The sequence below is a fragment of the Aquarana catesbeiana genome, linkage group LG05 (genome assembly GCF_042186555.1).
Source record: "Aquarana catesbeiana isolate 2022-GZ linkage group LG05, ASM4218655v1, whole genome shotgun sequence".
NCBI lineage: Eukaryota > Metazoa > Chordata > Amphibia > Anura > Ranidae > Aquarana > Aquarana catesbeiana.
In genome coordinates, this window is record NC_133328.1 from 628,790,688 (window position 1) to 628,812,261 (window position 21,574).

Consider the following 21,574-nt stretch of genomic DNA (forward strand, 5'->3'; position numbering starts at 1 on the left):
TGCAAGTCGCCCCCAAAGTAGTACAGGAACCTTTTTCTAAGTCGGAGCAACTTGCGTCGCTCCTATTAGAACGGTTCCATTGTACAGAATGGGAGGCGACTTGTCAGGCGGCTAGGTCGCCTGACAAGTCGCCCCTGTGTGAACCGGCTCTTAGAGAACCTTAGTGAACAAACAGCATCACGAAGACCAAGGAACACACCAGACAGGTCAGGGATAGAGTTGCCACCTCATCCCTTTAAACCCAAACATCTTTGAATTACACGGGTTCTGAGGCTAATTAAATGCAGATAGAAGTTGTGGATGACATTGCGGTCACTGCGCTGGGGGTGCTGTGGCGAGCGCGTTCCCAGTACAAACAAGGGACGCAGGCTGTATGCAAAGATATGGCAGCTTGGGGGGGTAAAGGTCGGTTTCACACTGCTGCGTTGCGGTTTGGCTGCAGATGTAGAGCAGGTGTACCTTTTGTTTTTTGTGCGGTCATAGACTTTCTATTTTGGCGTGTTTTCTGAAAAACGCACCAAAGATGCAGAAAACATGGCAAAAACACGTGACGTGGGAAAACGCAGGTTAACCGCACAAAAAAAAAAATACCGCAGGTACACCCGATCTACGTCCAAACTGCACTGCAGCAGCGTGAGACCGGCCAAAGCCTTCCTCTGCGCTGCCGTATATATACGTAGAGCCAGCGTTGAGGGGTTAAAGGCATATAATCTGAAGGGAAAGAATATTTATTAGAATGGTCAGGTGACAGGGTCTCTTTATTAGAGCGGTCAGCAATGGCGGCCGCTATACTTTTCTCATGACAGAGTCACTTTAAATCCCAATAGGACTTTTTCACACCATTGTACTGTAACCTCCTCCTGTAGACTGTATTTTACACATTGACCTGCACTGTGCACTGACTGAAACCCTTAATACACTTTTATCATCAGCCATCATTACATTCCCTCACACATCAACCCTCAGGTGGCCCCGCCCCCTCACCCCGTGAGGTAAACTAGAAGCAGGCATTTCCCGCCCAGCACCTCAGACTAGGGGCGTGGTTTCATTTACACGCACACCTCACATGGGTCTAGGGGGGGGACCTTGTGAGCTCGAAACCACGCCCTCTGAGGCGCGGCTACGCTCGCTTGCTGCGGGGATGTTTGGCAAACACGGAGCATAGGCTCTCCGGATTCTGGGGCGTGGCTACCAAACTTTCGCTGCTATAGTTACCGTCTCCGGGGTCTGTTGTGGGTGGAGTTACCTGGCGGGTTTGTTTGTAGTTGGCGATAGAGCAACGAGTTGTAGGCGGAGTTTTCAGGCCGGGTCTAAGTGGCTTTGGGCGTGGTTTGGGTAGAGTCAGTCCCCCGGGTGTCAGAGAGGTGACGGTGCTGCAGAGGCGCTGAAGGTGCCGGGCTCTGCTGAGATGGGTGCAGGGCGGACTGTACGTGGAGGATCCCAGCCTGGGCACTGCTCTGCGGCCTTCTGATCCCGGATTGTACCTGGCTGGACTGCTGCCTGCTTCTCTGATCCTGCCTGCCTTGTACTTCTCTGATCCTTCCTCTCCTGATTTGCTGATCCTGCCTGTCCTGATCCATCCTGTCCTACTCCTCTGATCTTACATAGCTTCACTGATCCCTCCTGTACTGCCTGTCCTGATCCATCCTGTCCTGCTCCTCTGATCCTACCTAGCTTCCCTGATCCCTCCTGTCCTGATCCCTCCTGTACTGCCTGTCCTGATCCCTCCTGTCCTGATCCCTCCTGTCCTGCTCCTCTGATCCTACCTAGCCTCCCTGATCCCAACCTGTCCTGATCCCTCGTGTCCTGCACCTCTGATCCCTCCTGTACTGCCTGTCCTGATCCCTTGTGTACTGCACCTCCGATCCCTCCTGTACTGCCTGTCCTGATCCCTCGTGTCCTGCACCTCTGATCCCTCCTGTCCTGATCCCTCCTGTCCTGCCTTTCCTGATCCCTCCTGTCCTGCCTTTCCTGATCCCTCCTGTCCTGCCTTTCCTGATCCCTCCTGTCCTGCCTTTTCTGATCCCTCCTGTCCTGCCTTTTCTGATCCCTCCTGTCCTGCCTTTTCTGATCCTACCTTGCTTCCCTGATCCCTCCTGTCCTGATTCTAAGATCCTGTCCTGGTCCCTCCTGTCCTGATCCCTCCTGTCCTGATTCTAAGATCCCGCCTGTCCTGATCCCTCCTGTGCTGCTTTCCTCAGCCTGCCCGTCCTGCTCTGCTTTCCTCATCCTGTCCCCCCCCCCAGAACCTGGGTACCACCTACTTGTACAGTTGGACTGTTCTTCTGAACCTGGCTGGCTTGCACTACCTCCTTAGTCCCGGCTATTCACTCACCGGCATTGGACTGCACAGCTGATATGTATTGTCCCTGATGTGTTTTCCTGCACAGCTTTTTTTTTTTTTTTTCTTCCACTACATACCTGAGCCTGGAAATTCATCCATCTACACTCCACAGTCTGCATTCCAGCCGAGGCTACATTCCTGGGGCTGCGCTCTTTATCCTGGATAGTTGTACCTATAAACTGGACTTACACTCCACATAACAGTACTCGGAACTGCAGCTCTTATCCTGGATGTCGAGCTGCACTCCCGATCCTGGATATCTACCTGGCTGTACTCCTAAACTGCACTCCTGATCCTGGATATCCACATAGCTGTACTCCTAAACTGCGCTCCCGATCCTGGATATCCACATAGCTGTACTCCTAAACTGCACTCCCGATCCTGGATATCCACATAGCTGTACTCCTAAACTGCGCTCCCGATCCTGGATATCCACATAGCTGTACTCCTAAACTGCGCTCCCGATCCTGGATATCCACATAGCTGTACTCCTAAACTGCGCTCCCGATCCTGGATATCCACATAGCTGTACTCCTAAACTGCGCTCCCGATCCTGGATATCCACATAGCTGTACTCCTAACCCTGGATGTCCACAGAGCTGTACTCCTAAACTGCACTCCTGATCCTGGATGTCCACATAGCTGCACTCCTGAGCTGCTAAACCCAAAAGCTGTACCCCTAATTCCTGGATACATTTAAAGCTGCACTTCTAAACTCAGTCACAAAGCTGTACTCCTGGGATGGACGTTTGATGCTGGATATTTGTAAGCTGCACTCCTAACCCAGGTCACCCTCTTTGCAGTACACCTCACACCGGATACCCACTAATCGGTGATCCTGGACTGCAGCTCTCAGCCTGAACGTCCACCTAGCAGTCGTCCCCCCCCCCCTTCCCCCCCCGGGTCAGAATCCTGATGCTAGGTGTACACCCAGCTGTGCCTCTGCATTAGTTGCCTTTATCCTGTTTATCCATCCAGCTCAGAATTTGGATTAGCCGTTGATCCTGGCCATCTCCTTCACTGTGCCTCTGTTCTAGCCTCCTAATCTTTTTATATTGCTAGCTTTGTCTTCAACACGACCATCCTGATCCTATTGTGCTGATCCTGATCCTGCACTACCCACCTGATCCTGTCTACACTCTTGCTGTATTTCTGGGTTCTGTGTATTTTCCTGGCTCTGATCCCAAATTGCAGTTCCTCCCGATCCTGACTATCCCTCCGTTTTTCTCCTACATTACTGTCCTTAATATAGCTTGTCACAAAAAACAGTGCACCAATTTTGTTGGCTGAGCCTCCCACTCTACACTACTGTTCCTCAATTTCTATTTTGCTGTGCTGAACAACTTTTAACCGTCAAACTGTAAAGCCCTGTGAAACTCTTCTCCTCCAGCACGTGATTGTTGAACTACTGCTTGAGGAAATTTGCCTCCTCTTAGTGGGTGTCTACCAAAATCTAAGCTTCAAGACTACCTCGGCTTCTGGATAGTTTGAGTTGTCCTCCTGGAATCTTCTTTGTTGAGGTTGATCATTTTTGAAGGTGAGATTTTCACTTTTATATTGCTTTTCCTGAGCCATCGTTTTGGATTCTGGTACCTTCCTTGTGGTGTTCCCGGAGACCTCACCATTTCTGTTTACCTAAGTGAAGACACTTCTAGAAGAGCCTCGGGGCTTTTCATATGTATTTGCCTATTCAAGCCTTAAGCCAAGTTAGAGGGACTACTGGTCACTCCCAGACCCAAGCCATCGTTCTGGATTCTGGTACCTTCTTCGTGGTGTTCCTGGAAAATTTACCATTTCTGTTTCCTAACTGAAGACATGTCTAGAAGAGCCTTGGACCACTTTTTATGTTTTTTCCTTTTCCAGTCTTAAAAAAGGCAACTTTTTTTTTTACTACTAGTCACTCTCCGACCCAAGACATCCTGTTGTCTACCCCCCACAATTTAAAGGCAGTAGTCAAATCAATATGCAATTCAGGAGCCAGCTCCATTGACCACAACGAGAGAAGACTTCAATAGTTGGACCCCGGCTTTAATTCTTATGGAGCGTTTGCTTCCTGGCACCTGGGATTTGTCCAGCCTTGCTTTAAATTATTGATAAACTCTAGCATAATATATTGTTAACTAATTTAAGTTCCTTAGTCAGTGTTGCACTTCTACACCTTCCCAAATTTGGCTTTGTCTACTCCTGGATGCTTTCAAAATTTTAGGTCTAACCTTTGTGGCTGAATTTTGGATAGCTGGAAAATTTGGTAAAGCAGTATTTTTTAAAAACTGAATCTCGTGTATCTCTTTGCATCTACTACTGCATAGAAGTAATTTTTTTTTCACCAATGCTGAATTGATACATTTGTATCCACCAGAATTTTATAGAATGAGACAAGAATTGGTGGCCAAAAAAAAAAAAAATGTGGATCCTGTATCATCACTATGATTGCATCCCAGCCTTGGATACATGTTTAATTCTACCAATTTGAAGCTTTGGAAGTATTTTCGAATTGTTAGGTGCTGATCAGTTTTTAGGATTATTTAATTGGAGCCGTTGACCTCTGGATCTAGTTTGACGCACTACTTCACCTTCGGTGAGATTGTCCTGCTCCCTCGTGTTTTCATATTTGTTTTGTTTATTTATTTTTGAGATCTCTTCCATGCCTTGGCACTCTTCCTCTTTTTGGCTTCCATGAACTTGCAGACTCGGCTAGTACCCATCGGTGGGTTTTTATTGCTCTTACCTGCGCTTGGCCCACCGGGACCTTTCAGACGGGTTTGTGAAGATGGAAGACTCGCAGCTGCCCTCGGGGTTACTGGAGATCTGTGTGCTTGTTGGGGCTTCCACCGACAAACTGAGGGAGATAAACAAGGTAAGAGGAGCCGGACGTCATGTTGTGATGGCTTTCTGAACGCAGTTTCACTTTAGAGAAAAAAAAAAAAAAACTCTTAACGAAAGAGCTGATACATTATTTAGAGAAGACAGCAGATGTGGTGCGGAGAGCCATTTTTTTTTTTTTTTTTTGTCCTGCCTGTGTTAAACCTATCAGCTAGCCAGAGACGTCCATTAAAGTTATAATTTAAAGGCAAAAGCATTTTTTAGCTTTGGATAGAGCGGAGATGGGTTAGAAGAACTCCTGTCGTTTTTTTTTTATTGCTTTCGGTGTTCCCCTTTGTTTATTTTGTCTACCATTATCACTAAAAGTGAAAGAAAATTGCACGTTTTTGCTTGTCACCAAGGACAGAGGGGAAATCTATGTACTGGTGACAACCAGGGATTCCCTCGCTTTAGAGGGACTTCCCTTAGTCACTATGGGATGGAGGGTGAAGGGAAGTCTTCCCCAAATAAAAAAAAAAAAAAAAGTTTTGGCTTCTATAACATACATTTGTTGCCGAGAGTGTTTACTTCTGTGTTTTTTGCTTTATTTTCCTGAAGGCTGGGTTCACACTGCTGCGACATGGGATCTGACTTGTGAGACCCCAAGTCGCATGACATGTCAAATTCAATGTTTCCCTATGAGAGCCGTCTTAACTGATACCACACAAGTCGCTCCGACTTTGGTGCGATTTCAGCCCTTGTACAGGCTCCAAAATGGCATCCAAGTTTGATCAAGTGGGAAGGAAGTTGCAGGGCAAAGTCGCACGACTTTGCTATCACAGTATTGTGAACAGAGCCTAAAGTGATATTAAACCTTTGCTTTTTTTTTTTTTTTCTCTAAAATGATAAACATGTTATACTTCCCTGCTCTGGTTTTGCACAGAGCAGCCCGGATCCTCCTCTTCTTGGGGTCTCCCGCCAGCACTTCTGGCTCTTCCTGCCTCCTCCTTCTTTTAGTACCCCCCCCCCCCCCCCCCAGCAAGCTGCTTGCTAAGGGGGTTCTCATGCAGGCTCAATGCGGTACTCATGCGGCTTACAATGGGTTGATGTTGCCCCGTCCCGTGCTCCCTTTTCAAAGGATTGGGTTGATGGGAGCCAATGGCTCCCGCTGCTATTAATCTGCACTGTGAGGAGGGAGAGAGAGTGAAGAGAACCGCTGCTTTCGTGTACAGTGCTGAATCAAGATGTGGCTCAGTTAAAGAGGAGTTCCACCCAGGGGGGCTGTCAAAAAAAAAAATTAAAAGTCAGCAGCTACACATACTGCAGCTGCTGACTTTTAATTGGACACTTACCTGTCCCTGGGTCCAGCGATGCGGGGGAACGAAGCCCCGCTCGTCCCCGCCCCCCCCCCCTCCGCTCGTCGGCGCCGGCATTTCAACTGTGGGTGCCGAGCTGTGGCTTCACAGCCTGGCACCCACTGCGCATGCGTGAGCGGTGCCGTGATTGGCCGCTCAATCACCTGGGACCTGTAATGGGTCCCAGATGATTGACAGGAGGGAGGGAGCAGAGCGGAGCCCTTCCTGTGCCGAGGGGGAAGTGATGTCACCAGCCCAGGCAAAGGAAGAAGCAGACTACGAGGGACCACCTAGCAACAGGCATTTAGAGGTAAGTGGAAAAAAAAAAATATCCAAATGTTTTTTTGGTTTTTTTTTTTTTTTAGAATTTTTGAGGTATTTTTGTGTGGAACCCCACTTTAAGTATAAGGGGGGGGCTACACCCAAAAGTTGTGTTTTTTTTTTTTTTTTTTTTTTTTTTTTTTTTTTAAACCTTAAAGCGGTGTTCCAGCCGCAAATTTTTTTTAAAAAAGAAAAGTCAGCAGCTACAAACACTGTAGCAGCTGACTTTTAATAAGGACACTCCCTGTCGCGGGGCGACAGAGAGACCGCAATGTCGGGGCCCCCCGAGGCCGATCCGTCCATTGGATCAGGTGCAGGGGCCGCCATTCCAACTAAGGGAAAGCGGCAGTGGAGCCTTCCGGTTTCCGTCTGCGCATGTGTGAGTCGTGCGGTGCTTTGTGAATGGCCAGCTTGTCTTCTGGGACACACACAGGTTCTAAAAGGAAAGAAATAATAATGTTATCTGCTCTGTGTGATGGTTTTGCACAGAGCAGCCCCAAACCTCTTTTTTGGGTCCCCCCCCACCGGTGGTCCTGGCTCCCCCCTGCCGAGTGCCCCAACAGCAAGCCTCTTGCCATGGGGGCACTCAAGCAGGTTTGCTCACTGGCACCCCCCCCCCTCCGCTCTCTCCTCATTGGCTGTGCTTGACAGCAGTAGGGGCCCATGGCTCTCCTTGCTGTGAGAGCCAATGAGGAGAGAGGGGACCAGGAGAGCTGCCGCTCTCATGCACAGCGCTGGATCGTGATGGGGCTCAGGTAAGTATAAAGGGGGCATCGGGCTGCACCCAGAAGGTTTTTTTTACCTTTAATGTATTGAATATATTGGGGTAAAAACCTTAAGCTTTTAGAACCACTCTAATACCTGCAATGATAGTATTCAGTATATGGATTCCTTTTTTTATTTCAGGGGGGGGCTTATCTTTTCCATGTTTACAAGAGAGAAAAGTTTAACAAAAGTGACCATTACAGGAGGGGGACATAATGGGATGCTTATAATGGTCAGCCTTTATTTATATGGTTCAAGGCTCACTTTCACCACGTGTGTTGGGCTGCGTTGTCCATGCATTGGAACTACACTGATCAAGGCAGACAGTTCAGTTGGTATGTGCTGTAACAAAAATGAGGAAGACAGCATTTTATTGCGACATGCTGCAGAACACATTGCCTTGAGATAAAGGAATGTGAGAAAGAAAATGTAAAAAAAAAAAAAAAAAAACCCCACAACATAGCACAGGCAAAAATGCTCCACAGAGCTCATCACTGTGATGTAAGCAAGCTGAACTTTTAGGCCTCCATTGCTGTTTGCTAGAATAATGCTTATCACAATTCACTTTAAGTCGCGGTCATGTGATCTTCCAGCACATCTTTTGTTTGCTTCCCACTGGGGTCCTTCTTCCAGGTGTCTGCTTCCCACTGGGGTCCTTCTTCCAGGTGTCTGCTTTGCACTGGGGTCCTTCTTCCAGGTGTCTGCTTTGCACTGGGGTCCTTCTTCCAGGTGTCTGCTTTGCACTGGGGTCCTTCTTCCAGGTGTCTGCTTCCCTCTGGGGTCCTTCTTCCAGGTGTCTGCTTCCCTCTGGGGTCCTTCTTCCAGGTGTCTGCTTCCCTCTGGGGTCCTTCTTCCAGGTGTCTGCTTCCCTCTGGGGTCCTTCTTCCAGGTGTCTGCTTCCCTCTGGGGTCCTTCTTCCAGGTGTCTGCTTCCCTCTGGGGTCCTTCTTCCAGGTGTCTGCTTCCCTCTGGGGTCCTTCTTCCAGGTGTCTGCTTCCCTCTGGGGTCCTTCTTCCAGGTGTCTGCTTCCCTCTGGGGTCCTTCTTCCAGGTGTCTGCTTCCCTCTGGGGTCCTTCTTCCAGGTGTCTGCTTCGTACTGGGGTCCTTCTTCCAGGTGTCTGCTTCCCTCTGGGGTCCTTCTTCCAGGTGTCTGCTTCGTACTGGGGTCCTTCTTCCAGGTGTCTGCTTCCCTCTGGGGTCCTTCTTCCAGGTGTCTGCTTCGTACTGGGGTCCTTCTTCCAGGTGTTTGCTTCCCACTGGGGTCCTTCTTCCAGGTGTCTGCTTCCCAGTGGGGTCCTTCTTCCAGGTGTCTGCTTCCCACTGGGTTCCTTCTTCCAGGTGTCTGCTTCCCACTGGGGTCCTTCTTCCAGGTGTCTGCTTCCCACTGGGGTCCTTCTTCCAGGTGTCTGCTTCGCACTGGGGTCCTTCTTCCAGGTGTCTGCTTCGCACTGGGGTCCTTCTTCCAGGTGTCAGCTTCGCACTGGGGTCCTTCTTCCAGGTGTCAGCTTCGCACTGGGGTCCTTCTTCCAGGTGTCAGCTTCGCACTGGGGTCCTTCTTCCAGGTGTCAGCTTCCCACTGGGGTCCTTCTTCCAGGTGTCAGCTTCCCACTGGGGTCCTTCTTCCAGGTGTCAGCTTCCCACTGGGGTCCTTCTTCCAGGTGTCAGCTTCCCACTGGGGTCCTTCTTCCAGGTGTCAGCTTCCCACTGGGGTCCTTCTTCCAGGTGTCAGCTTCCCACTGGGGTCCTTCTTCCAGGTGTCAGCTTCGCACTGGGGTCCTTCTTCCAGGTGTCAGCTTCGCACTGGGGTCCTTCTTCCAGGTGTCAGCTTCGCACTGGGGTCCTTCTTCCAGGTGTCTGCTTCGCACTGGGGTCCTTCTTCCAGGTGTCAGCTTCGCACTGGGGTCCTTCTTCCAGGTGTCAGCTTCGCACTGGGGTCCTTCTTCCAGGTGTCAGCTTCGCACTGGGGTCCTTCTTCCAGGTGTCAGCTTCCCACTGGGGTCCTTCTTCCAGGTGTCAGCTTCCCACTGGGGTCCTTCTTCCAGGTGTCAGCTTCCCACTGGGGTCCTTCTTCCAGGTGTCAGCTTCCCACTGGGGTCCTTCTTCCAGGTGTCAGCTTCCCACTGGGGTCCTTCTTCCAGGTGTCAGCTTCCCACTGGGGTCCTTCTTCCAGGTGTCAGCTTCGCACTGGGGTCCTTCTTCCAGGTGTCAGCTTCGCACTGGGGTCCTTCTTCCAGGTGTCAGCTTCGCACTGGGGTCCTTCTTCCAGGTGTCAGCTTCCCACTGGGGTCCTTCTTCCAGGTGTGTGCTTCCCACTGGGGTCCTTCTTCCAGGTGTGTGCTTCGCACTGGGGTCCTTCTTCCAGGTGTTTGCTTCCCACTGGGGTCCTTCTTCCAGGTGTGTGCTTCGCACTGGGGTCCTTCTTCCAGGTGTTTGCTTCCCACTGGGGTCCTTCTTCCAGGTGTTTGCTTCCCACTGGGGTCCTTCTTCCAGGTGTCTGCGTCACTGCCTGTGGGATGTGGACAATTACCTTTTTAACTGTCCAGCTGCGGGGTACTCTTAGGACCCAGAAGAGGAGCGATGTCAGCCTGAGGGCAGTAAAGGGGAGCTTCAGCAGGGACCGGTCAAATTTTGAGCCTTGTGTGGGCAGGTTGGTTGTCTATTGATCGACCAATCCGTTTGAAAATTTTCTCTCGATCAGCGCCGCCGGCTATAGACGGCAGTGCTGATGACTATGTTCTGACAGAGGGGAAATCTCCCCGTTGTCAAAATACAAAGGCTCAGAAGGAGGGATTCCCCCATCCTTATTGAAAATGGTCCTTTTCTTTGGTTTAACCACTTGCCGACTAGCTCACATACATTTACTGCGGCAGGTCGGCTCTCCTGCGCGAAACCAACGTCCCTGTACGTCGGTCCGTGCAAGGAGAATATCGGGCGCGCGTGCACACCAGCCACGCTCCGTGGGAGCATGCCCGCGGGTCCCACGGACTCGATGTCCGCCGGCGACCCGCAATCGCTGTGTAAAGAGGCAGAACTGGGAACTGCCTATGTAAACAAGGCGATTCCCTGTTCTGCCTAGTGACATGTCAGAGATCTTCTGTTCCCTGTCATCGGGAGCAGTGATCTCTGTCATGTCCCTGGCAGTCTATCTCCACCCCTTACAGTTAGAACACACCAAGGGAACACACTTAACCCCTTGATCGCCCCCTAGTGTTAACCCCTTCCCTGCCAGTGTCATTTTTACATACTCCACTGGACCTGCACCATCATGACATTGGCCATAGAACTATGTGTGGACCATCAGGGAGAAGGGCCATTTAACACTGGTCATTATTCAAGGAACTCAAGCAATCTCTGGAGGAACCCTGGGGCTCTCAGTGTAATCCTCTGGTCTAATGAGGCAACTAATTCTGTTAGTAGTAAGAGATTATAAATTGTCACTAAACCCACATCGTAAAAAAAAAAAAAACTATCAATAAATGGTGTATTCCATGCTGTTCATACTCACTCAGTCACTATGAGATTTGTTTTCTGTATTTTGCAAAAAAATTGGTTGATCCTGCTGTTCTCTGTCTCCACCTTCTGTTCTTGTCCCCAATTCAGCGAGGGATTTTGGAGCTGTGGTGGCAACTCTGCACATGCTCAGTTTTCAGTGAGTTTCTATGCTGAGCATTTCCTCCCGATCACATCTGATCAGCCCATGTGACTATAGAGTCACATACGTGGGCGTATCCACAGTGGTCAATGGCAGCCCACTCCCTCCCTCCCTCCTCCATGCCCACTAACCAGCTAAACGCAATCAGAGGGGTGGGATATTACATGTAGCTTAATGGAGGCTTCACCTCCCTATTATTCGAAGACACAGGCTGGAGGTGTCTGTGACTGGCAGAAATCTGCCCACATTATGTTATTGCCCAAAAAAATACTAAAGATTTGATTTAAAATATATATTTGTATGACAATTTATAACAATTTATTGATATACATTTATTTATTTTTACTCTGTATTCCAAAAGCTGTTTTTTTTCGTTTGTTTTTTTTAACATGTGACCAGCAGTAGAGGACTAGAAGCTCCTCCTGCCACTGTTTCCCTGCAAACAGACTGGGAGAGAGCTGGGTCATGTGACAGTTGTATATTGATTAGGAAAAAGATACAGTACTTAGATTTTTTTTTTTTTAATTAAAATAATTACAGTGCCATCATCCACATACAGAAATATAAGGGATAATGTAAATGAAACAGTGTGTGTGTAATATCACTTTAAAGGCCCCATTCACAGCTGAGCGTAGCATTTTCAGGCAGAAAGTCGTGCGATTTTACAGCGATTTTTAAATTTTTTTTGACACGTTTTTGCCGCGATTTTGTGCAGGTCAAAAGGTCACCTATGTAAAAAGCCGAAAAATGCCCAAATCTGCCTAAAAAAAGAAAGTTCCAGAACGTGTTTGACTTTCAGGCGTTTTGGAGTGGAGATGTGAACCATCTCCATAGAGAATAATTGATTTTTTTTTTTTTTTTTCCCCTCAAGCGTTTTGGAGCTTCAGGCTTCAAGCTACAAAACGCTCAGGTGTGAATGGAGCGTAAAGCTTGGCCCTGGTGCAGTTGAGTTTTCAATTTTGCAGGTCGGTAATAGGGCTGAAACAACTAATCGATTAATCGACAACTAATCGATTATGAAAATAATCGATTACTATTTTCATAATCGATTAATCGGCCAGTAACATAATGGGGTTAAAAATAATAAAATGAGCCCTTTATAGTACAAAAAGAGCAAATAATCGCTACTGTAAATATTACTTTCACAGTTCTACAGTAAAAAAATGAACCCTTTACAGTAGCAATTATTTGCTTTTTTTGTACTATAAAGGGCTCATTTTAGTTTTTTTTAACCCCATTATGTTACTAAACGTCTTGGACCTGGTTCACATCTTTGTGTTTTTTGGTGTGTTTTGCAGAAACACACTACAGTTCATTTAACATGGTTTTCTATGGGACACGTTCACATCTATGCTTTTTTTCAGCCGCTGCGTATTTAGAAAGGGTCAAGGACTTTTTTTTTTAACGCAAAACGTTGCTTTTATGGTTCAATATACTTCAATGGAGAAGCTGCAGAAAAGCATGTAATGCGTTTTTGCAGCAATTTGTATTTTTTAATCTGCCCAACAACAAATTGGCCAAAAAACTATTTCTCCTCTAATAGTGTATTCAGTATATCTCCTCTAATAGTGTATATACAGTATATCTCTTCTGTTTGTTATTCTCAGGGTGGATTCAATATTTTGCTCCCTAGCCATATAGTTGGTTGTTTATATTTACCACTGCATATAGATATTTAAAAAAGCTTTTTTTTTAAAAAAAAAACTTTACATATTAACTAAATTATACACCACACTCTTTTTTAAGGTTATTAACCGATTAATCGATTAATCGAAACAATAATCGACCAACTAATCGATTATGAAAATAATCGTTAGTTGCAGCCCTAGTCGGTAAACAGATATAACTTTGCTCCGGCTCATTACAGTGTACACATTTCATTCAATGCATTAATAGCAATTTGTATAACATTGTGTCATCTCGCTTGATAAATATTATCTTTGCTTCCAGGATATTTGCCTGAACTTGGGTCGGTCGCATTTCCTGCATGAGTTCACACAAATGTGATGGCGTTCGATATAGGCAAGAGCTGCATAGGGGGATATATATTTTTTTTTTCCTCCCTTAATCACTCTACTTGAAGAGTAAGGCAGGCCATACATGATTCATTCGTTCAACCAGCTGGTTGAACGAAAGAAAATTGATTCCCCCTGTCCACACATTCAATGTGCATCCCTCCCGTGGAGCTATTGCATTCTGTCAACAGGGAGACCTCCCACTAGAGCTGCATGATTAATCGTTATCGCGATTCTTTCCCCCTCTCGATCTTAAAGCATTTTCCCGATTTCTATGCAGAGTTCTCTGCTCACAGCTGACGGCTGTCTTAGAAGAAAAAAAAAACAGGCAGCCTCCCAAGTTTATGACCGCATTTCTTAGACAGAGATAAGGAGAAAGATTGTAACACTTGCTCCTTTTAGATCAAAGGAATGAACTTCTGTCTGTAAATGAGGGAAGTTTAACCACTTAAAGTGGTGTTCCACCCAAAAAAAAAAAAAAAAAAAAGATAAATGTGCCTAAAAAAAATAAAAAAAAATTGAATTTTTTTTTTTTTTTTTTTTACTCACCTCTAAATGCCTGTTGCTAGGGGGTCCCTCGTCTGCCTCTTTAAGTGCCTGGGCTGGTGACATCACTTCCTCTCGGCACAGGAAGGGCTCAGCTCTGCTCCCTCCCTCTTGTCCATCATCTGGAACCCATTACCGGTCCCAGATGACTGAGTGGCCAATCACGGCGCACGGCGCCGCTCACGCATGCGCAGTGGGTGCCCGGCTGTGAAGCCACAGCCTGGCGCCCACAATTGCAATGCCGGCGCCGCCAAACGGAGGGGGAGACGAGCGGGGCTTCGATCCCCCGCATCGCTGGACCCTGGGACAGGTAAGTGTCCAATTAAAAGTCGGCAGCTACAGTAATTGTTTTTTTTTTTTTTTTTTTTTTTTTTTAAATGGGAACCCCACTTTAAAGACTAAATCTTTTTTCTGACACTTATTGTTTACAAGTTAAAATCAGTATTTTTTGCTAGAAAATTACTTAGAACATTTTTTTGTATAATGTGAAAGATGATGTTGCGCCGCGAGAATCGTGATCTTTATTCTAAGCAAAAAAAAAAATTGTGACTCTCATTTTGGCCAGAATCGTGCAGCTTTACTTCCCGCCATCAGTATACACTCGCCAGCGCTGCTGTAAAAAAAAAAAGAGTATACATACATTTTTTGGAAGCCGATCTGACCCGCTCCAACCTGATCCCACGCAGAGCTGTCAGCCGCGGCTTCTCTGTGTAGGCGGGTGCAGAGGAGACGGATGACAACGGAAGCCCCATAGTAAGTCTATGGGTGACGTCACTTCCTATTCACTTCGCGGTCGTGCGACGTTGTACCCAAACAACATTTTTATCATTTTTTTTCCCCCACAAATAGAGCTTTACTTTTGGTGGTATTTGGTCACCTCTGCGGTTTTTATTTTTTGCTCTACAAATAAAAAATGAACGAAAATTTTGAAGAGAAAAAAAAAAGTTTTTCTTCGTTTGTTACAAAACTTTTTGTAAACAAGCAAGTTTTCTCCTTCACTGATTGGCACTGATGACATGGCACTTATATGCAGCACTGATAGGTGGCACTGGGCACTGATAGGTGGCACTATTCGGTGGCTCTCATAGGCGGCACTGATGGGCACTTATAGGCGGCACTGATGGGCACTTATAGGCGGCACTGATGGGCACTTATAGGCGGCACTGATGGTACTGTTAGGCAGCACTGATCAGAGGCGCTTGCAGACATCACTGATGGGCACAGAGTGCCATCCCTAATGGGCAATGATTGCCATCCCTGGTGGGCTCTTGTGGGCTTACCTGGTGGCCATGGGTGGGAATCCCTGGTGGGCCTGGGTGGGCATCCTCGGAGGGGGTGGGGGGGTCTGCGCAGATAATCAGTGCAGACCTCCCCTGTCAGAAGAGCAGCCGATTGGCTCTGCTCTACTTGCGTCTGTCAGCACGAATAGAGGAAAAGCCGTTACGTGGCTTTTCCTGTTTACACTGTGATCAGCTGTGATTGGACACAGCTGATCACATGGTAAAGAGCCTCCGTCAGTCTGACACACCACCGATCGCCACGGCACGCTTGCCCCCGTGGGCGCGTGCTGGCTTGTTATCCTGTCATATGAGGCCCAGTCCAGATAACTGAACCACTTTCCAGCTGTCATTCTGCTATAGGTCGGGCGGAAAGTGGTGAAAATTTTCCAAAAATCAAATCTGATTTAAATAAACAAAAATCCGATTTTTTTTTTTTTTTTTTTTTTTTTTTTTTATCCACCCTGCTCTGGTTAATGGCCACCAAGACAAATACAGAGGGTACATTTCCTTAATGGGAGCGCAAACAGCAATAAAAACCTTCTAATCCTTCTCCTCTCTATCCAACAAAAATAAATGTTGGCTGTTGTTTTACTTTAACCTTTTGGGGAGGCTTTGTATTAGGAAGTGATTCACAGCTGGTTGCCACATCTGTTGGGAGTGTCACCGGTACTTATTATTATTATTATTATTTTATGACTTCCACTCTTCCATTTAATATTTCAGTTCACCTTGGAAGGTAGCAGGTCGTGTACAAACACTCTTATCATTACTCGCTTTCCACATGATCCAGTTGTTGACTTTTTTCCTTTTAAAGTTGGATGACACCTGGATACTTTGCAAAGCCCTTGAAAGAAGCAAAAGTGCGGGTCAGTGAGTCCTAATAAGCAGCATGGGTAGCACAGTGGCTCAGGGGTGTCCAAACTATGGCCCTCCAGTTGTTCAGGAACTACAATTCCCATCATGCCTAGTCATGTCTGTGAATTTCAGAGTTTTACAATGCTTCATGGGATGTGTAGTTCTGCAACAGCTGGAGGGCCGTAGTTTGGACACGGCTAAGTGGTTAGCACCTCCACATTGCAGCTCTGTATTCATTGATAAATCATAAAATGTATATATTTTTTTTTAATGCATGTACTTGAACCACTTGCAGTTTCTGTACAGCAGAGCTCAGGCAGGGAGAAGCACAATGAGCCATCCACTATACCAGGAAGGCAAACAGCATTATCGCACATCTTGCGTGCTTTAAACACTAAAAAAAAAAAAGTGCAGACTCTGCTGTCATATTTGTATGTTTCTAAAATTCTTTTCGCCTGGCTGTCTTCCGGCTTCAAGCTTTCGGTGTCACTGAACCAGAGCAAGTATTGAGATTCTGGGTTCTGACTTCACTGACTGCTTGCTTTAAGATCAGAGAATTGAAAAAAAAAAAGCATTGCCTTTAGGCAGTGGCTCCATGTCCCCGGGTGTGTTTGTCCTTTCTGTATGTACCAGGAGAAGAAGTTCTTTGGAGGATCTGGTGACTCCTCCTTGTACAGGTCTAATGAGAGATTCATGGAATAACTGACACACACTTGCAGTATTTGGTGTATATCAGACAAGAAGAGCTGTCACTGAGAACTCTACTTTCCTCTTGTAGATGGAGGGGATATTTCCAGCATTGAACCGTTCCCATCAGCCAACGCTGTATCCTGGCTTAGGCCTAGGGCAGCACTTTGCAGGGGGGCAGCACGGAAAGAGTTCCCGTCGGCTTGCGACATTTATTTTTTACCATCCCTATCCCATTGCAGAGATTTCCCTTCACTTCCTGCCCCATAGCCAAACAGGAAGTGGCAGGAAATCTATGCAAATTAAGGGAATCTATTGCCTCCCCACCAGGCCCTCAGAACTAGTGTCCCCACTCGAAAATTTCAGGGCGGGTCTTAAACAGCAAGGGGTGTGGCCTTGACAGGAAGGGGTGGGTCATATTTAATTAAGGGGGTGCACGAGTTTAGTCAGGCCTAGGGCAGCACAAAACCTAAATACACTACTGCCATCAGCCATTGCCCCAGACCTGCCTACAATCTAATATTCCGATCGTTGGCGTACACTTTTGGACAATTCGGCTGGTTGCAATATAAGGGAGGGAAAACTAGAATCTATTTTGTAACAGAGTAGGTTTCTGAGCTATTGCTGACTTAAAGTGGTTGTAAACCCTAGAAAAAAACAAACAAAAAAAAAAAACACCTGCAAGACAAAGGCATAATGAGCTAGCATGCATAGCATACTAGCTCATTATGAATTGCTTACCTGAGATCGAAGCCCCCGCAGCGCTCCTCGTACACCGCTCCGGTGGCCAACATCGCTCTTGAAGTCGGGCACTGGTGCTGTGAGTGGCCGGAGCGCGCGATGCACGCGGGAGCCGCTGGTAACGGCACAGTCTAACCGAAGCAACGGCACGTATGCTTCAGTGCGCATGTGCCGATGACGTCGGCACGTGCAAATACAGGGGATATCTTCTAAACCGTACAGGTTTAGGAGATATCCAGTGTAGCTACAGGTAAGCCTTATTATAGGCTTACCTGTAGCAAAAAGTGGTTGTAAAGAGTTCACAACCACTTTAAAGTGGACTTTCCCAATCAACATTGATTATTTGTAATTGTCATGCTGCTAGCATTAGTACCGTAAATAGATAGGAAAGTATGTCACGTTTTACTTTTTTTACTTTACGTTTTAGGTTGGGTTCACACCTATGCGAATTGGAATGCGGCTTACGCCCGCATCCAATTCGCAGGACATTTTTAAAATCTGTTCATTTTGAATGAGGCTGGTTCACATATGTGCGTTGCATTTGCACTCCGCATTACTCAAAAAATATGTGCGTTTTCTGGGCATTGCAGGGCACGTAATCTTCTATGGGAACACATCTGATTCGCAGATGCGTTTAGTTGTGAACAAGAATTCTCTCCCCCACCCCCCTCCTCACTACACCCCCCCCCCCCCCCCCCCTCCCTGCTCAGCTGATCCGCCGATACAGTGGAGAGGAATCGCTGAACAGCTGCTTTTTCTCTTTGCAGAGAAAACGGAGCTGAAATTCGCACAGCACATGTGTGAATCCAGCCTTAAAGGGGTTATAAACCTTTGTGGGCGGACCCTAGAAGAGGATGTTCGGGGCCACTCTGTGCAAAACGAGCTGCATGGTGAAGATAAGTACAACATCTTTGCAATAAAAAAAAAAACAAAAAACGATCGTTTACAATCACTTTAAACTTTTTTTTTTTTATCTCTTCAGTTACTCCCTGATTTCTTGCCTAGGCAAATGATGTCATACATCCCTGGTGTCTTCAGGAGGGGGTTTTCTCAATCTCAGATAATCGCACCCTCCTGCCTCAGATTAGGTGACCCCCCTCAGATTTTGTAACGGAAGTGACGTTCCATCGCGGCCATCTTGCTACACCCCGCACTCGTCCACAGTAAGGATACACAGAGAAGGCGGCAAGTGGACATCTTGTTACACCCACCGGAGTTTTGCATTTCACACTTATTTTTAACAGTAAACTGAGCTTTTATGATAAAATTCAGTATTTTGAAATTCATCTGACAGTTTGGATGTTGAATTTTTAAATGCAGCCACAAGCCTGCTGATCTCACAGGTTTGCTAATCTGACAGAACAGCGCTGCTTTGAAAATTCAACATCAAAACAGTCAGATGGATTTCAAAATACTGAATTTCGCTATATAACCTCCGTTTACGGTTATAAATAAGTGTGAAATGCATGACTCCGGTGGGTGTAACAAGATGTCCGCTTGCCGCCTTCTCACTGTATCCTTACTGTGGAAGAGTGCGGGGTGTAGCAAGATGGCCGCGACAGAACGTCACTTCTGTTACCAATTCTGACGGGTCGTCTAATCTGACGAAACGCCTGCATGCTTAAGCGAAGGTCAGATGGATTCCAGGAAGTAGATGCTACATGAATCCTTTTGCCCTTACTCAAGATGGCCACGACCAGAAATGCTAGGGAGGTGTTTTTCAAAGTGATGTCTCAACAAAATAAAGCGTGAAAACATGGATGGATGGGAGAGTGTGCTTTGAATGTTAAAAATGAATAAAATTGTGTTTTTGGTTCCCAAAGCAGTGAAAATCCGCTTTAACCAGTTGCCGGCCGCGTCCTGTAGATTTACTGCCTCAGAGCGGGCGCTGTGCGCAGAGTCGCGTGTATGTGTGTGATTCTACATTTTTGGGTCGGGGACGCATGCTTGCCTGCCCGGCTGTGCTGTGATTCGTTACGGCACATGCCGATCACCGGGTCCCAGCCAATGATTGACATCTGGCACCCGGTGATCGGCTCTGAGCTGATAGCACTCCACGACTGAGCAGCTCTCGCATGTGATTTCCTGAACACTGCTCATTCCTGGAAGAATGCCCGTACTCCTGCTGCTGCTAGAGAAAAAAGAGAAACCTCATGTGACATCACTGCTTCAGTTAGAGGACTGTAGGAAGAGGTACATATAGGGTTTTTTATTTGAAACCATGTGGGGTGGGGTGATTTGACCAGGGAATGGGCATTTTTAGATCCAAAAGGAGGAAGCACTAGGGAACTTTTGGAAAGGAAGGAATCCAAAAGTAGAAGATGACCATGAGACACAACCCCATTGATAAATAGTAACAGGAAGACAAGGACAATGGTGGTTGTGATAAAATGGTCTTCTTGTCCTCAAAAGAAGCTGATACAGATATTCTATGAAGATCCCCTACTCTGTTTGAGTTCTCTTTTTTCCAGTATGTAGAGTTTTTTTTTCTTTTTTTTTTTCTTTCCCTTGTTCTGGAAACACTACGTAAATAGTGAGTTTAGGTAATCGTACGAAGATATTTTTAGACCATTGTGCTCGTCCAGCCATGTGGTAACATTTTTGGGAAGGCTTTTTTGTTCCGATATGACTGTGTACAACTCCATAAAGACACGGTTTGATGAGGTTGGTGTGGAGGACCTTGAGTGATCTGCACAGAGCCCTGACCTCAACCCTAGCGAACACCTTTGGGATCAATTGGAATGAGCCAGGTCTTCTAAACCAACATCTCCATAAAGACATCGATGTGGAGGAACTTGAGGGTCCTGAACAGAGTCTTGACCTCAACCCTACCAAACACCTTTTTGGGATCAATTGGAATGAGCCAGGTCTTCTAAACCAACATCTCCATAAAGACATCGATGTGGAGGAATTTGAGGGTCCTGAACAGAGTCTTGACCTCAACCCTACTGAACATCTTTTTTGGGATGAATTGGAACATTGATTGTGAGGCCAGGTTTTTTGCTGAATGGACACACATTACCAGAAACACCCTCCAAAATCCTATGGATAGCTTTTCCAGAAGAGCGGAGGCTGTAATAGTCAGGTTTTGAAACGGGATGTCCAACAAGCTTATATTGATACTATGGTCTGATGTTCACAAATATTTTGCCACTGAGGGCCGGTTTACCCTGGGACAAAAAAAGTGGCAACCACCCCAACCTATAACTGGCCTTTGCAGCAAGGTGCACATTGAAGGGCAATTCACATCACAAACAAACAAACCCTTCCATGTGCACCTTACTGCAAAGGCCAGTTATAAATTGGGGTGGTTGCCACTTTTTCGTACAATTAGTTGAACTGGGTATGAGAATGCACCCGATGCTTTTGCTGCCATCATGTCCTTGCTGGGCATTATGTGTGTCCCTGTGCTTTTAAGAAAGAGTTGACTCCCTCCAGGCACACCTGCCCATAATCTCTTTACTGCTTAATGAGCTTCAATTTAGGAGACTCTGAACATTTATAAAGTTAGGACTGCAGTTTACAGAGGAGCCATGACGTAGGCACTATGACTTACACATATATTTGCAAATGTTTACAAACCAATCCCTTTGTTTTTAACGTAAATTGCTATAGTGTCAATTTGGCTGGTAAGGCTCCATGCACGGGGGACTTTTTTACAGCCTCTCCTGAACGATTGAACTTGACAGATAATAACCCACGTTTAAAGCGTCCGTTTTTGCTGCATTTACATGTTGCGTTTAGCGGCGTTTGTGTTTAGAAGCATTTAAAAAAATAATAAAAATGCTATAAATCATATTATATATATATATATATATATATATATATATATATATATATATATATATATATATATATATTATGATTTATAGCTTTTTTTTTTTTTTTTTTTTTTTTTTTTTTTTTTTTTTTTTACTAGTAATGGCCGTGATCTGCGATTTTTATCAGGACTGCGACATTATGGCAGACACATCAGACACATTTTTGGGACCACTGGCATTTTTACAGCGATCACCGCTATAAAAATGCACTAATTACTGTTATTTTTTGAAAAAAAAAAAAAATGTAGAAGAATACATATCAGCCTAAACTGAGAAAAAAATTTAGCTTTTTTTTAAAAAAAAAAATGGGGATATTTATTATAGCAAAAATGACAAAATATTGTTTTTGTTTTTTTTCAAAATTGTCGCTCTTTTTTTGTATATAGCGCAA

At 46.2% G+C, this 21,574-nt stretch overlaps 1 protein-coding gene across 1 annotated transcript in view; it reads left to right on the top strand.

Annotated features, from left to right (window-relative positions):
- Positions 1 to 1,324: 1,324 nt before the first annotated feature.
- DENND3 (DENN domain containing 3) overlaps positions 1,325 to 21,574 on the top strand; it is a 129,814-nt gene continuing 109,564 nt past the window's right edge. Inside the window, exon 1 of the mRNA XM_073632302.1 lies at positions 1,325 to 5,201. Within this exon, the coding sequence (XP_073488403.1) occupies positions 5,115 to 5,201 (87 nt within the window). The 5' untranslated portion in view covers positions 1,325 to 5,114. The remainder of the gene's footprint in view (positions 5,202 to 21,574) is intronic.